Below are 17,408 nucleotides of genomic sequence, written 5' to 3'. Positions count from 1 at the left end.
CTGGATGGGAACGTGCCCACCTCCCAAACTCCCTCATACGTTGAGTGTTGAAAATTTGGGGGAAAAAAATGAAGAAAACAAAAATCATCCACAATCACGTTATCCAGAGATCATCACTGTTAGTATTTTGGTGCATTTACTTCTTTTCCAGATTCATGCACAGTATTAGCGTTAAAAAAAAATTATACTGTAGATACAGTTGGCATGCTGCTTTTTCCCCTGAACATTCATCAGTGATGAACTTCTCCAGGTCCTTGAGGTGTGACTGCTTGGTTTCTTACCTGGGTCGATGGCAATTATCATCTCCAGTTCTCTGATCTTCTGAGCGACTGAAGCTGACACCATGCTGCAGTGCAAAGGATCCTGGGAAATGTGATGGATCTCTGGCATTCCCTCAGGGGTGAGACATCTGGCCGGAGCCGCTGTACCCTTCAGGTCAGTCATAACTGTGCAACCCAGTGAGCTGGTGAAAGCCAGTGGCATTTCTAAGGCACACAACAGGAGGGGCTGAGCCCAGACCACTTCATCAAACCCTGTCCATGCCCATCTAGCCCACCGTTAATGGGAAAGATGGCGCCCATGCCTTGATTTAGCCAACGACACTCCTTAACCATTTGTTGGCACCAGGTCAGAACAAGCTGGCTTACGACTAAATCAAGTTCCACATTAACGGGGGCCCCAGATTTTTAGGAAAGTGAAGATGGGTTGAGTGTGGGCAAAGAAGTGAGGTACCCACAGCTACAGTTGGGGCTCTAGGAGTTTCCACCAATGCAATCCCATGGATATCAGAAAGTACTTACTAAACATGTACAACGCATCAAGCCATCTTGCTTTACTTTGCAGCCGTTGTTAGATCTGCTGACAAATAGTTCTCTCTGAACATAGCTTCTATTTTTCTCATGTCCCGTATATTTTGTTTTGGTTTATGCTAATTTTTTAAAATTTTTTTGTGGTACGCAGGCCTCTCACTGCTGCAGCCTCTCCTGTTGCAGAGCACAGGCTCCGGATGCACAGGCTCAGCGGCCACGGCTCACGGGCCCAGCCGCTCTGCGGCATGTGGGGTCTTCCTGGACCGGGGCACGAACCCATGTCCCCTGCATCAGCAGGCGGACTCTCAACCACTGCGCCACCAGGGAAGCCCTATGCTAATTTTTTTCTCCCCCACTAGATTCTGGGCAACGGATGCCCTGTAGCACAGTTATTAAGACAGGACTTTGCATGGTGAACACACTTGAGCAAGAGATGTGACTTTGTCCTCTGTAAACCTGTTGCTTCAACTGTAAAATAATGATAATCCCTCATCTGGTTGTTGTCAGAAGTGAACTGGAAAATGCACATAAAAGTGTTCCGCAAAGTGCCTGGTCCAGTGTAAGCCCTCGGTATAAGTGATGCTTTGCATTATTGAACCAGGTGCTATATCTTATCCATTCTCATGTCCTTGTGCCTGGCCTGTTAGGTGCTTAATCCTCACTATAACTTAATTTAGACCTTCTGCTTTCTTCAGTGTCATTATGATCCTTGAGTACTTCAACCCCACTCAGCTGTATAGTCCCAGAGAAGAGGGACCATGGCTTATCCATCTCACAGGTGCACACAGTAAGTGCTCAATCAATGTAGACATGAATTGAGTAAGTAACAACGTCTTGGATTTCACAGGAAACTGTAAAATTTCTCAGATCTAACAGAAAGCCAAAGTCAGCCAACACTTCAGAAGGAAAACCTACTGACAGATGCGTCAAGCATTCTAACTTAACTTTCAGCTGTGATAAAAAGTGGAAGAACTAAGGATTTCGATGAATGCAATTGTTTTTCTGTGTCTGGGGAAGAACCTAAAATTGGTCACTCTAAAGCCATCACACACTAGATAGAACAGTCAGCTCGAAGTGTGACATGGGGTTTTGGCCCATCTGTTGTGAGATGTGCAGCAATTAATCTATTGCTAATAGAAGTTGAAATATTGAAGTTTGAGCATGATTTTTATAAACTAGAAAGATTCAAGGTGGTCCCTGACCAATGATGCCAATTCCCTCCTAGGTTAGAGTAACAGCCCCCTTAAGCCCAGACATACTGCAGGCGCTGACAGCTTCGAGACTGGTCAGCTGAGAAGGCCAGAACACTGGGATCCCAGCCGCAGTAAGAGCTCTTCTGCAGGGCATCCCCCTGGCAGGGGACAGGAGAGGGCTGAGACCATCGTGCTGGAGGATGTTTACGGTGGGTGTGTGGATGTGTGTACACACGTGAGCACACACACACTTGTAAATGACCACAAGCTCCCTGAGAACTGCACCTTGTCTCCTGCGGCATTTTATTCCTAAGATCTGGGCACAGAGTAGGCTCCCAATGCATTTGTGTGAATAAACGAATAGAATCCCCTGGATCTTGGTGTTTATGCCCTATCGCCACATTAGAGATAATCTTCCCCTATCATGAGGCCATTCTAATAGCTAAGCGCCCATGAATGCTTTAAAAATAAATTGAAAGTAGCACTAAATTCTATTATTTGTAGTGCAAGCCGGGCTGACCTGGCTAGAATCTTCCTCTGTCTACAACAATGGGTTGCAACAGTTATTTTTAACGTCTCTGTCACGTCCTTACCTTACTGTGTGCTAGTTAGGGGGCCCTCGTGTGTCGCTTCAGTGTAATAGCACCCTCGGCCTTTGAAAAAATGGACCGACAGTATTGCTTTCAAACACCTGGCAAATACCACGTGAAATGCTTTGCTTAATTGAGTTGCTTGCCTTCACCTTTGCTTTCAAAGCCCCACTAACCTCCAAGATGTCTCAAGACATCAAACAAAACTTTGGCACTTCTGTTAGATTGGACCGTGAGCCTTCCTCTGATAGAAATATATTTAATCAAAACATATTTGAGCTGAAAGACAAGCTTCTCTGGTGAGAGAGACCCAGCACTGGGGTGAAAAACAGTCAGAAAGATCTTTGCTGTGGGATATAGGCCTGTGTTTTATGACTTTATTCCTTAAGTCATTGCACCATAAGCCTGTGCATTCAGGAACTGGAAACCCACCCAATTCCCTCCTAGGTCAGAGTAACAGCCCCCTTAAGCCCAGACGTACTGCAGGCGCTGACAGCTTCGAGACTGGTCAGCTGAGAAGGCCAGAACAATGGAACATGCCCTGGCTGACACACCACAGGCTCCCCGTGGTCAGGTTTGGAAAGATCTTTGATACCCAACAAAGGAATTCATCTGCATTTGTGAACATGTTCTTTTTTCATACCTTGTCATTGAAAATTGGGGAATCACTTTCAACCATTTTAAGTGTGTGCATCCAAAGAGCACGGACTGTTTCTGGATTGTCAATGAGGATGCTTAATCTTAAAAGTAAAAATTATTTTAAAATTGTCTTATATTAAAAAAAAAAAGGGACCTCCCTGGTGGTCCAGTGGTAAAGAATCTGCCTTCCAATGCAGGGGACGCGGGTTCGATCCCTGGTAGAGGAACTAAGATCCCACATGCCACGGGGGAACTAAGCCCGTGCATCACAATTACTGAACTCGTATGCCTCAGCAAGACAGCCCGCATGCTGCACACTGCAGAACCTGAGAACTCCGGAGCCCGCGCACCACAACTAGAGAGAGAAAACCCGCACGCCACAAGTAGAGAGAAGCCTGCATGCCACAATGAAGACTCGATACAGCCAAAAAGTAAAAAATAAACTAAATAAAAAAATAATAAAATATTTTAAAAAATGGAAGAAGAAAGTGAATTGCACTGGGTCCTGCACTGGCTGGTACTATCTGATTTGAACATGTTGAGTAGTTTATGGTTCTTTCTCCAAGAGCAGCTCTAGTCACAGAACCACTGTAAACTGGAGAAGCCCAGGGAGGACGCCAGGAGTCAGGACTTTACCAACCCAGAATGCTTGCTGACCTCTAGTCCATTTTGAGGTGCATAGTTTCAGAGCATGGAATCTTAAATGCTTGGTGTGGTCGCTGGAGGAGACTAGGGGGCATTTAGTCCAACACTGTCATCATACAGGTTGAGATTTTGAGCTTATCTTGGTGCAGACCGAGTCACATAACCTAGACAGAAACTCTGTTGCTTGACGACCAACAGCATCCCTACCCCTGGCCGATATCAGAGTGCTCACGAAGACAGCAAAGATGGATGTACTGGGTTCGATTCATCCCACTAGTGATAAAACGGCCGACACTCTGCTCTGGGTGGTCCTGAGACCGTCTTTCTGTGAGGGAGGTGACAAGTGCTGATTGCATTTTTACAGAAGGCCGGGCTTTGTCTGATTTTGTTTGTTAAGCAGCTGAGTGAGTTCAATTACTCTGAACTCTGACTCTCACCCAAGACCCAATCCCAAGCTCTCATCAGGCCCTCTGAGAGCCTCCAAGAGGCCTGGGAAGCTTCCACTCTTGGATCTGCTCACTTGCCATCAGACTGAGTTAATACACTGGGGATCAATGGCTTTCGGTTCAAGTTAACATTTGGAAGTGAGCTGTCCCCTGCCCAGATATGCCACTGAACAATTGCCTAGATTAGCAGTTACTATGATTTCAAATTTCAAGACAAATAGCTCTGCTGACATCCTCCACCACCTGCTTCCCCAACCCCTGGTTCACTTGAAGTTCACAGGGACCAATGGATGAGGCTGGCTGTTCTGCCAAGGGTGCCACCTTCAGGCCTGAAGGGCACCTGCAAACCCAGCCCTGGTGCTACTGCAGGAATCTGGGTCTTGTCCAGGGCCTTAACCCCCAGGACCGCTGGGAAAGATGAGGACAAGTCAGGGGAACTCAGGAACACAGCAAGTTCCCGTCTTCTCAGGCAGAAGTCCACGTGCAGCTGTCAGAATCATGAACGAGAGTGGACACTGACCTGGGTCGCCAATGTGAACCGGTTGTCCATGCTCATCCCCCACGGAGCAACAGGCCTGCACCAGCCATTACAGTTTGTCCTTGGGAACTGGCCTCACTGTGACCACCAGAGGGCAGCAAAAGCCAGCAATGGTGGCACAAGGCACCTCTGTCTGCCAAGAAATCAGGTGAAAAAATGTTAAAAAATAGAAGCAGCACGGATGAAAGCCCTCAGGACCAAGAGTTCAAAGCAGCTCAGTGAAGGAGGAGGTCCAAGTAGCCATCATAAAAATATAGCTTCTACTTTTATGTGACATAGAGTTGAGGAAGATTGCTGGTAGTTATTGGTCTAAAACAGAGAATCTTAATTTTGTACTCACCCTGGACCCCTTTGGAAGTCTGGTGCAGCTATGGACCTGCCTAGAAGTAGTATTTTTAACAGTGTAAAAGGAAATGCATAGGATTACAAAGGAAACCAATTATGCTGCAAAAGCAGTTATCAAATTATGAAAAAACTACCATATGGTGATAGGTATGCTTCTTCATTAGCAATTCAAGCAAGGAACAAGATGGCAGACCTACCCTTGGAATTTTGAAGTAGTGATCAACATACAGGATATATATATATATATATATATATATATATATATATTTTTTTTTTTTTTTTTTTTTTTTTTTTTTTTTTTTTGCGGTATGTGGGCCTCTCACTGCCGTGGCCTCTCCCGTTGCAGAGCACAGGCTCCAGACGTGCAGGCCCAGCAGCCACGGCCCATGGGTCCAGCCGCTCCGCAGCACGCAGGATCCTCCCAGACCGGGGCACGAACCCACGTCCCATGCATCGGCAGGCAGACTCCCAACCACTGCGCCACCAGGGAAGCCCCCATACAGGATATTTTTGAGATGTCAGGAAGGACTGAGTGTGACATCAGCATGTCTGTGATTTCTCTGGGCAGCCACCAAATCACAGAGGCTGCTGACGTGGTGCTGTTTTTTTTTTTTTTTTTTTTCATTACAATCATAACGGAAGGAAACACTCAATTTCAGTTTGAGGCTATGAAAAAAAAATGCAAATTTTTTCCCACCCAATTTCATAGACCCTCTGAATTTTCTCTGCCGACCTCAAGGGGCCTGTGAACACAAATGAAGACCTCTAGGAGAATCAGAGGCAGAGGGTCCCCAGGAAGCGGGAGCCTCGAAGGAGGCCCCAGGGTCTCCTCTGCCCCATGAGTCCACAGACCCCACTGAGCCCTGCTCACTTCTCCTGCCTCAGTAGAAGCTGCCCAGGATGACCTGTGTGACTTTCCCTGCTTATGTTGGTTCCCCTCCCCACTGCTCCCCGAATGTTTTCTGATCCCTGTAGTGGGGCTTATGAAAGCTTCAGGCCATGGCCAGGAGGATATACCACTGGGACAGTCTTGGCAACTGCCTGAAGGGCGTGCTGTTAGCACCCTGTCAGCAGCAGGATGAAACCTCGGTGTGCCTGCCAGGTTGATGTCTGAAGAACAGCACGCAGGAGGGAGCACATGCCAGGGACACTCACAAGAGACCGGCAGCACTCCTCAAGGCCAAGGCGCCTCCTTCTGGGGGACTGCCTGCATCCCCTCAAGGCCACCAACTGAATCCATGATGGCAGCCTGGCCATTTCTCCCAGCAGCCAACGGGCAGAGGCATCGATGTTAAACAGAAAGCTGTCTGGTACCCACTGGGATGGTGAGGTGTGGCTAGACCGTGGCTCTGCAGAGCGCTGACTCTGGGCAGCAATGGGCACCTCTGTGCAAAGCATCTTGTAATTGTCACACCTCCACTAGGGGCATCTTACAGATGGGAGCCAGGAGTCCTGGGTTCCAGCCTGGCTTTGGGATTTAGGCAAGCCCCTTTCTCTCTCGAGCCTCAGCTTCTGCGTCTAAAATGAAAGGCTGGCCAGGATGAGCCGCGAGGCCCTCCCAGCTCCTACCTGCCACAGACTGCGGTGTGTTCCAGGGCCAGCCCTGCAGGGGCCCAGCCAGCAGCTGCGGTTCTGCACCGCCACCCCCCTTCCCAACCATCAAGAAAACCGCTCAGACACATATTTCACACATGACAAGCAGCACGCACTGTGGGCAGCCTTGTCTCTCATCAGAGGCAGCCTGGGCCCCTCTGGCCGGACCAAACCAGGCAAGTTTTAATAAATGTCTCAGACCCAAGATGAAATCTCCAATCTGCGTCCTCCGTAAAGAAACCCGGGGCTGGCTGTTGACACTGGCTGCCCATCCATCCAGCAGAGTACATTCCCAGACTTCACACAAGTGTCCAGAAGGGGTCAGGGGAATGAGGGATCTGGTTCTCCACTCCCCCCATCTCCCCACCCCGTGACAAGCAGTGGCTGGAAGAAAACCTCAAAAACACAGCAGGGAGGCGGCCCCATAGCGGGCACGTCCCCCGAGAGGCAGTCACTCTGCATTAGTGACCACCAGCGGCCGCCTCTGGCCAAGAACATGACCCAGCTTTCCTGACAGAGACATGACCTAGCAGCTAACAGCCTGGCCAAGGCTCTGCCACAAATCCCTGGGCATTTACCCAGCCAGGCGCACTCTGCCCGCTGCCAGGGAGCTTTTTCAAAAATCTCACTGAGGTGCCCGAAGTTAAAGGAGCCAGACAAATCCAAACAAATTTGGTTTACACAGCACAATGAGCTGTCCAGAAGGGCTTGACTCGCACTCCCAAGGGCATGCTGGGTGCTCACAGCAGTCCCAGAGGTGGGCAGGGGAGAGGCGTGTGGTCCCATTTTCCAGATGAGCAAAAAAAGCCCAGAGAGGTTAACTGCTTGTCCTGGGCTGCCCAGCTAGAAAGTGGCCAGAGCTTAGGTCTCTTGCCTCCTGCACCCTTGTTCTCCCCACTGCAGGACAATACAAGATGACCCACATTCTCATGTCATTCTGCCCTTGTGGATTGCGTCCCTACCTTGTATGCACCCATGTGGCCGTGGTCTGCTGAGTCCCTTCTGGGGAGTCCCCCCTTCTCCCAGGCCCCTTCCAGGGAGAAACTGCTGTCCAGGAGAAAGGCCACCGTGTCCTTCAGCTGCTCCAAGGACTCCTCCAGCGAGGTCAGGCTGCCCGTGCAGGTGCTGAACTTATACTTCCAGAACTGGGGACAGCCCGTCCTGGAGACACAAGGGAAAGCTCATAGGCCCCCAGACTCTGTATGGACTCTGACAATGCTTTTTTTTTTTTTGTGGTACACGGGCCTCTCCCTGCTGTGGCCTCTCCCATTGCGGAGCACAGGTTCCCGACGCGCAGGCTCAGCGGCCATGGCTCACGGGCCCAGCCACTCCGCGGCACGTGGGATCTTCTCGGACCTGGGCACGAACCCATGTTCCCTGCATCGGCAGGTGGACTCTCAACCACTGCGCCACCAGGGAAGCCCTGACAATGCATTTTTAAAAGGGACTGGGGAGGGAGAAGATGACATCTGGGGCTGAAATTTCAGACACCAGCACCGAGGTGGTGAGCACAGTTTTGGGCAGGGGGCCTTGCTGGCATCCTTCAACATCCTTCATCCTTTCCAGACTGGAAACTATCCAATCAGCATGAATATACTGTAGCCCCTGCCTCTACCCTATTATATTTCCTGTAACCTCAACCGGAAACCAGCCAAACCAGCAAGAAAAAGACAATGGCGCCCTCTCTGCCATCGAGGCGAGGCCCGCAGACCAAAGGGACAAGGAGGCTCTCAGTGCTAGCAGTGGAAAGGCCTTTCTCTGCTTTCTTAGAGAAACTCCTCCACAGGGTTGAAAGTCTTTAGTTATAAGCCTATTCTTCATTCACTCCAAAACCATTTTGCTGAGGCGCTCCTCCGTGCCAGGCACAGGCCAGGTGATGGGCTATAGTGATGGAGAGGATAAGGGCCAGCCTTTAAGAAGCTTGAAATCCTACATTGGCAGGTGAGACCCCATTGAAATTAGATGCTAGCAATACAGAGCAGTGAGTGCTAACTGCCTAGATAGAGGAGTAACTCAGAGAAGGGAGAAATCCATTCTCTCCCACAAATGGGGAGGTGCTGGAGCTGGGTCCTAAAGGCTGAATAGGAGTTCACCAGTTGGACAAGGAAGAAAGCACATCCTAGGCAGAGGGAGCGGCATGTGAACAGCATGGAGGCATCAAGCCCCTAAAAGCCGCTGAGATGGCAGCATGGGAGGGGCTAGTAAAGGAGCTGACCTCGGACCCAGGTAGGGCTCTGAAGGACCCTCCCATCCCTGGAGTCCACAAATGATAAGAGAAGAATGCTCCTGGGAACTTTTTCTCTGAGGAGACGGTTGGGGATGACTGGACTGTCGGAGGGGGGTAGGTACTGAGCCAGGTCACTACAGGCCTGATATCAAGTAAGGTACAAGCCATAGGAAGGCACCAAAGAACTTTTTTAAAAAAAAATATTTTATTTATGTACGTATGTATGTATTTGGTTGTGCTGGGTCTTAGGAGCTCCTTAGTTATGGCACGTGGGCTCCTTAGTTGTGGCATGCATGTGGGATCTAGTTCCCTGACGAGGGATCGAACCTGGGCCCCCTGCATTGGGTGCGCGAAATCTTAACCCCTGCGCCACCAGTGAAGTCCCTACACCGAAGAACTTTAAACGAGGGAGTCACATGATCAGATGTAGAAAAAGTCACTCCAGTGGGAGAGAAGATGGGGATGGGGTGGGAGAAGAGGAGAGGAAAACAGTGGGACAAGGAGAACAGTTAAGACGTCACAGGATTTTCGGAGAGATGTGAGCCTGAGCTAGGAGGGCAGGAGAAATGTGGGCTCCCCAAGTGCTCCTTGGAAGCAGAATCAGTAGGGCCATTTATTCCATATGTTGTATTTTAAAAGTCTGGGAGGGCTTCCCTGATGGCGCAGTGGTTGGGAGTCTGCCTGCCGATGCAGGGGATGTGGGTTCGTGCCCTGGTCCAGGAAGATCCCACATGCCATGGAGCGGCTGGGCCCGTGAGCCATGGCCGCTGAGCCTGCACTTCCGGAGCCTGTGCTCCGCAACAGGAGAGGCCGCAACAGTGAGAGGCCCGCGTACCACAAAAAAAAAAAAAAAAAAGTCTGGGACAACATTTATGACAGTATTAACAATGTCTGTCTCTGGACATAATTGCAGGTGGTTTTATTTCCTTCTTAATCCTATGGAGTCAGGTTTCTAGCTTGGGTGATGAAGTGGACAGATGGCAGTGCCATATGTCCAGGGCTGGACTTTCTTGGTAGTCCCAAAGATTTTTCCCAGGGCAGGGGCAGGGGACAGGGGTAGGAGTGGACATGCAAAGACAGCAGCCCCTTCCAAAGCAACAGTCATGAGTGAGGCTCCATGCCAGGCACCATGGGGTCCCCGAGGCTGGTCAAAGAGGTCCCTGGTGACAGACACACCTGGCTGCAGCATCTGGCCACTCCCAAGCTTTAACCCCGAAAACTCAGGTTTTTTACCTGGTACCTGGGGACAGCATCCAGGGCAGGCAACGTCCACTTGCCTGGCTCACTTTGGCCCAGCAGCGGCAGAGGGCCACTGTTGACCTGGCAGAACTTTTCAGAGGCCGGAGCAAGGGACCTGGGCAGGACCACCACACTGGCTGGAGCCCTGGGTCTGGTGAGAGAAGGGAAGAATGCAGTCAGTTCCTTCTTGTAGAGGCTTTTTTTTTTTTTTTTTTTTTTGCGGTACGCGGGCCTCTCACCGTTGTGGCCTCTCCCGTTGCGGAGCACAGGCTCCGGATGCACAGGCCCAGCAGCCATGGCTCACGGGTCCAGCCGCTCCGTGGCATGTGGGATCTTCCCGGACCGGGGCACGAACCCGTGTCCCCTGCATTGGCAGGCGGACTCTCAACCACTGCGCCACCAGGGAAGCCCCACAGATTACTTTTGCCTGTTCTCCGTACATGTTCTTCCTAGAACGGAATCACACAGTATGTGTCTTTTGAGTCTACCTTCCTTCACTCACCAATAGTGGGTTCATTCTCATTGCTCTGTGGTATACTCATTACTACAATGCATTTACCTAAAACTACCGCTGATGGATATTTGAATCGCTTCCAGTGTCAGATTATTACAAATGGTGCCTCCGTGAACATTTTAGTACATGCATTTTGGGCACACATGTGCACGGTTCTGTTTGGCACATACCTACAGTTGTAGGAAATATAATTGCTCAGCTTTAGTAGATACTGCCAAGCAGGTTCCAAAGTGGTTGTGATATTGACCAGCGTTCTTGGCCTTCCCCAATCAATAAAATTGATAAGAGGTCAATCAAGAAATTCTGTGTTTGGTGATTGGCCCCTTTATTGGGGCCCCTGCGGCCACAGGAGGGAACGAAAATAAGTAACAGGTTCTCTTACTCGCTTCCCGACGCAGGGTAAGCTGGTTCCTTACATGGGGTGAGGGTAGGGGTGTGTCTAGGGGCTGGGCCGGAGCGGTGGCTTAGGTGTTTTGCCCACCCTTTTGGTGGCGTTGAGTGCAGGGGTCATGCACAGTATCCCGCTTTTGCTTCTGACACCCTGTTTTTGCTCCCAGCTCTTCAGAAGTGGCAGTTGGGTTTTTCGGTCTTTTTGCATCTTTTGTCCAGAATTTTCCCCAACTGCGCATGCACACAGTTATTTTTAGCCTTTATAGTTTCTTTGCATTCTGTAGCTCGAGGAGACATTTGTCCAGGTGCAAGCATTGCAGCACTGCAGCAAAGGGTCCCAGGTCCCAGCCTATCTCAGTTGTAACGGTTTATACTCCCACCAGTGGCGTGTGAGTTCGTGGTTGCTCCATATCCACTTCAACACTTGGTATTACCTGCCTTTTTCATTCCAGCCTTTCCAGTGGCATCGAACTGTGGTTTTAATTTGCACCCTCCTGATGAGTAATGCAGATGAGTGCCTTTTTGTATGCTGTATTGGCCATTTGGGTATCCTTTTTGGGAAAGAGACTGTTCACTTCTTTTGTCTGGACAGGTTCTTAACTGAGCAGGCTCAGAATCCTCAACTCTCCTCCAAAGAGATAGTCTTACTGGAGTTTTAGAGGAAAACCCCCATGTGCACGCCACAATCTCCTCTGGGGGCAACCAGCGCACCTCTGGAACGGGACATCCTTTGGCTTTGGAGGCAAACAAACCTGAGTTTGAATCCTGGTTCTGCCTCTGGCCGGTGTTGTGACCCTGGGCTTGGTTTTCCCATGGATAAGATGGCAGTAATCATACCGACCTCAAAGAGAACTCCTTGAGTCCTTTCCTGTGTGTAAATTACCTAACACATAGGTATTCGGAAAGTAGGGGTTGGAGTTACATTCATTCAGTGAATCTTGTATAGACATTTAAAATTATGGTACAGAAGAAATATTTAAAGATATTAGAAGATATTTGGGATGTACCGTTAAAGGAACATTACTAGGTAACAAAACATTATGTTCAGCATATTCTCCTTTTTAAAGGAGATAAGAGAAAGAACTAGAAGGAAACACATCTTCATGTTAATCACGGCTATCTCCACTGACAAGATTGTGGGTGATTTTAATTTCCTTCTTTGTGCTTTCCTCAATATTCTAAAATTTATGCAATAAATAGGTATCTGGAGGAAAACTGTAACTGGAGGAAAAATAAACAAGAAAAGTTATGTTTCAAAAAAAAGGACTATTTCCTTAAAAAAAAAATCATCCCAAAGAAAAATATACTCTTTTGGAGAAATAACCTTGGTGACAAATCTCCTAAATGCCAGGTATGCTCTATCAACAAGTGGACATTTCTTTTCTGCAATAATATCTGTCAGCTAATATTTTCTGAGTGCTTATTATGTACCAGGATCTCTGTGCTAAGTAATTTACATGTGTAACCCATCATCTGTATTTTATACAAGAGGAGAGTAAGGCTCAGAGAGATAGAGTGACTTTCCCAGGGTTATACAGCTGGTATGTGGCACAGCCAGGATTTAAGCCTCAGACAGATGACCCCTGTGTCCCTCTGAGGTCACCACTGGGCTGCGGGCACGGGCCTCCCCAGGATGAGTCCACCACCACCTCCAGCAGCTTCCTCCTTGGGCATGGGGTAGTGAAGCAGATGTGACCCTCTGCAGGGAAAGTCTGGGACTGGCTCCTGCTCTAACTGCCTGGAACTCATTACCTCAAACCCTACAGAGCCTGCCAATGCTACAGACTTTCCAAAGGAGGTCAAACTGAACACCCCCCGCTGCCGAAAGCTCAAGGAAGCTGGCTGCACGGCTCAAGCAAGCCCAGAATTCTCCAAAAATAATCTGGAGTGAGGGAAGGGAATTCAGCCAGCCTAAAGGCCTCCCATCCCCTACCCACCCCTTTCTTACCTCCGAAGCCTGTTTCAAGAGCAAACTGGATTAATACCATAAATCACGAGGTATTATGTGCACAAAGCTTCTCTGTTTCCTTTTTAATTAAATGTTCTTCAGAAGGCACTGTGTTTTGGTTTTGCTCATCTCTGCTGCTGGTCATAGAAAGTCCCCGCGTCATCCCCATTATAACAGGACATGGAATAGAAGGCTCCGTGGTGCCTTTTTGGAGGGGCGGTGGACACACGAGGTGGGGCTACTTTATGGTCAGCTCTCTCGGGCTCCATCTAAGGTCACGACAGCTTTTTCTTTGTGGCGAGAAATGAAGTGAGTCCTCTGAGTCCTTTTACCCAAAAAGCAATGTTTTCATTTTTTTTAACTTAATAACAAGAGAAAAAAAAAAAGAAGAAGAAGAAGCAAAAGCCTTTTAATGTTCCTAATCTGATCTAAAGCCCTGGAAGACGTAGTCCCAAGCTGGAGAGCTCCAGCTGTTCCACAAAATGAGCTGCTTCCCTTGTGGAGAATCCACGACAGACAGCAGCTAACGTGGGTCCCGCATCTTATGTACATCAGCTCTGTGGGGAAGATTCCGTGGTTACTTTCAGTAATAGATGAGGCTCAGAGAGGTCACACAGTCTGCCCACAGCAACAGCCAGTAAGGAGCCACCTGCGCCCTTGGCCCCCCAAGGTTCTAGTGAGCAGGGTTGACCTGGTTGAGCTAGGGTTTACTGGTCCATCATGTGTACGAAGGGTTGTGGTCCACTGTTACTTGCTGACCCTGTAAAGCACACTTCCAGGTATTCACAACATTGGGAGCCCCCTCCCCCTTGACGCTGGCCTGGGCCACATGACTTGCTGTGTTAACGGGACATGAGGAGGTGTGATGCAAGCAGAGGCTTGATATGTGCTTGTGCATTAGGGCTTGTCCTCGTGGAATATTTCCCATGGAGGCCTGAGCTACTCCGTAAAGAAGTTTGGCTTCCACTGCTAGAGGGGCTTCCTAGAGAGAGAAATGAGAGGCTAGTCCCAGTGGTTCCAGCCATCCCAGTGGACACTCCAGACATGTGAGGAAGAAGCCACCTTCGTGGTCTAGCCCAGCGGACACCCGTGGAGCCCAGCCTCAGGGCAGAATTATGGTTTAAACCACTAAGTTTGGGGTGGTTTGTTAGGCAAGACTAGATAATTGTTGGCCCACAAATAGCAACAGAGGCCGGACGTGTCCATAAACAAGGACAATTGTCCTGCTTTAGTACTTTAATCTGTGTTGCTGGTGACTCCACCATAACCAGAAACGTCTTTCTCATTGTGAAATTTTGCTGGGATTCAGGTCAGTGACAATTTGGATATCTGTTTTTTCTTGCAGGACCTTTTAGAGCCTTGGGTGTCACTCCTGAGATGTAGTAGGGAGATGGGTGCCACCAGTCCAAGAAGACCAGTCCAAGGAGGGAGACTTGGTCTGAATCAAAAGCAGATTAAAATGCAGTGTAATATGGGGGCACTTTTCCCAGAAGGGAAAAGCTTTCTATCATCAGAGGTCGTTGGCGGTTCTCCCTATGGAGCTGTGGGGACCAAGCAGAGCTGGTTGGTAATAGACTTCGCACCTGAGTCTGGTCCAAGGTGCCCGCTCCTTCTGGAAAGTTAATTAGTGACCAGCGAGAATCTCCTTCTGCTCTTACTTTCCGTCTCCCATGCAGAAGCTAAGCGTCTCAGGAGTTCCTGGGTCCTACATGGCTGCTATTTCCAGGGAATATATATATATATATTTTTGCGGTACGCGGGCCTCTCACTGTTGTGGCCTCTCCCGTTGCGGAGCACAGGCTCTGGACGCGCAGGCTCAGCGGCCATGGCTCACGGGCCCAGCCGCTCCGCAGCATGTGGGATCCTCCCGGACCGGGGCACAAACCCGTGTCCCCTGCATCGGCAGGCGGACTCTCAACCACTGCGCCACCAGGGAAGCCCAAGGGGAATATTTTTTTAACATCTTAGCACCACCCACCCCTAGCCATGCTGGACATGTTTCTGATGTTTGGCTTCTTCTGTAGAATCAAACTCCTCACAGCAGAGGGAGGGCAGGACTTCAGGTGGAGTGTGAAGGTCATCCCTGAATGGGCTACAGAGGATCTGGGTTATGGGACAGAGAGGGACAGATGAGAAAGCACAGCTCCCTGGAAGGCAGCAGATCCAGCATCAGGACCACCTCCCGACCTGCCCAGGGCTGCTCCTGGCCCTGTCCTGGGGTGGCTGTTATTTGGAGCAAGCTCTCCCCCAGCCCTATCCCCTTCATGTCTCAGTTTCTAATGAGAAATTCCTGACACTTCAAGAGCTTTGCTTATGCTCTTTCTCTGGCCTGGACTGTCCTCCCTGCCTCCCTCCCAGAAGGCCTTTCCATTCCTCAGAACTGGTTCAGAATCTTCTACCTCCAAGATATACCCAACAGGCTTGTGCTGGCTGGCGCTGAGCTGCCTTGCCCCCAAAGCATTCTTTGAGCCACTGATTTTGGCCTGGAGTTGCAGTCAGCCTGATGTTCTACTTGACCCTGAACCCCCTTTCTCTCTCCCAGAGAGACCCCGAGTGCCTAGAGGGTAAGTCCATAACTTAGGGCTCTTCCTCAGCCCCCAGAGCACTTATCACAGCCTAAGCACGTAGCACACACCAAACCTACTTATGAGTAACTGAAGAAATGAATGCATACCACGGGAACTCACAAAGGAATTAATAGGCTAGATTTTCTGTCTACAGATGACTTGTTATTTAGAGTTAGGACATAGAAGGTAGAGATTTTATGTTTTCTTCTTTATATCCCCTCCTCTCACCACTACTATAGGCACAGTGTCTTACACAGATTTTTGGTGAATGAATAAAAACTGTAAATTTTAAAATATAGAGATAGTTTCAAAGCTCTAGGAAAATATGCTCAAAAAGTAATCCTATAAATTGACTTCTTGTACTCTAGAAAGAGAGGCATCAATATGTCAGCAAAATCTAGGGCTAGATAGCCATGTTGTGTTGGCCTCCAAGGCACAGCCCACGTCTTCCTCATCTAAATATACCACGTGCCTGACACAAAAGTGGGAGTTCATACGTGTTTGTTGAATGACTGACTGCAGGCTGGTTGAAAGCAGGATTCAAGGGCAGTGTCCATAGTGAAGGTTCTGGACAAGCCTGATTTTCCACAGTTCTTTCTATCTACAGAGACGAGCCCAGTGGAATTCCAAATCACCAATGTGTGTTTTCTTTTTCTTTTCTTTTTTTTTTTTTTGCGGTACACGGGCCTCTCACTGCTGTGGCCTCTCCCGTTGTGGAGCACAGGCTCCGGACACGCAGGCTCAGCGGCCATGGCTCACGGGCCCAGACGCTCCGTGGCATGTGGGATCTTCCCAGACCGGGGCATGAACCCGTGTCCCCTGCATCGGCAGGAGGACTCTCAATCACTGCGCCACCAGGGAAGCCCCCAGTGTGTGTTTTCAACTCTCATCTCCCAGACAGAAGAACATGTAAACTGCATGGCTATTTTCATGAAGAATTTGAGATTGTATAAAATCTCTAACACAAAAAGTATAAATGATACTGTCCTGGAAGGGGTAGAGATATATTTGAAACTGACTGCAGGTGCTTTCATAGCTGCAGGAACAAAGGGCCATGGAGGCACAGAGGAGAGGACGGTCGGTCCCCATGGGCTGGGGTAGGGGTGCCGGGAGGGTCAGGTGAGATTGGATTCCATACCCCAGTTGAAGATACTGAGGCTTAAAGCAGCTGATTTGGCAGGTCAATCCTGTGCTTGCCTGCCGGACTGAGCAAGCCCCCACTGGGCCTGGCAGGCCTGACCTTTTAGCCAAGCATCCAAGGTACCAGCTAAGGTCCTGGATGTCTGTGGGTCCCTTGAGGTTTGTGGAGGGCTTAGCACCTCAGCCAGGCATTCAGCAAAGTTTGAAGAGAGAACCATTCCATAATCATGTGGGTCAGTGGCCAGACCCCTCTGATAACTGACCTCACTTCACATCTGGAGGAGAGAATGGAGTTTACCCCAAACCCAATGAAATGAGACACCCCACAGGTAGCTGTGGGCCCTCGCTCCCCATGATTGCTCTATAAGGCAGCAGATGCAAGCTGGATGCTCTTTTGCAAATAAATTGCAGCCAGAAGACCCAAATCTGAGGGTAATTGCCTTTTCTTTCCTTTATTTATTTATTGTTTTAATATAAATGTAAGTGGATCTAGGTAATTCCTATAATAATGTTACTTCCCTAGCCTGGAGATAGATGAGTGTAGCTAGAAATCCTGCCCTGTGCAGTGCATGCAGCGAGTGTGCC

At 49.2% G+C, this 17,408-nt stretch overlaps 1 protein-coding gene across 1 annotated transcript in view; it reads right to left on the bottom strand.

Moving 5' to 3' along the window:
- DGLUCY (D-glutamate cyclase) overlaps positions 1-15,197 on the bottom strand; it is a gene marked incomplete at its 5' end in the record, with an annotated part of 55,176 nt that extends 39,979 nt beyond the window's left edge. The window contains 7 exon segments of the mRNA XM_081228343.1: positions 282-485; positions 3,074-3,192; positions 4,839-4,909; positions 4,913-4,993; positions 7,761-7,959; positions 10,266-10,409; positions 15,091-15,197. Of these exon segments, the coding sequence (XP_081084469.1) occupies positions 282-485; positions 3,074-3,192; positions 4,839-4,909; positions 4,913-4,993; positions 7,761-7,959; positions 10,266-10,409; positions 15,091-15,197 (925 nt within the window).
- Positions 15,198-17,408: the final 2,211 nt, after the last annotated feature.

This window comes from Mesoplodon bidens, assembly GCF_964165515.1.
Source record: "Mesoplodon bidens genome assembly, chromosome: 3".
Taxonomy (NCBI): domain Eukaryota; kingdom Metazoa; phylum Chordata; class Mammalia; order Artiodactyla; family Ziphiidae; genus Mesoplodon; species Mesoplodon bidens.
Note: the sequence above shows the minus strand (reverse complement) of the source record. Positions and strands in the feature narration are given on the sequence as shown.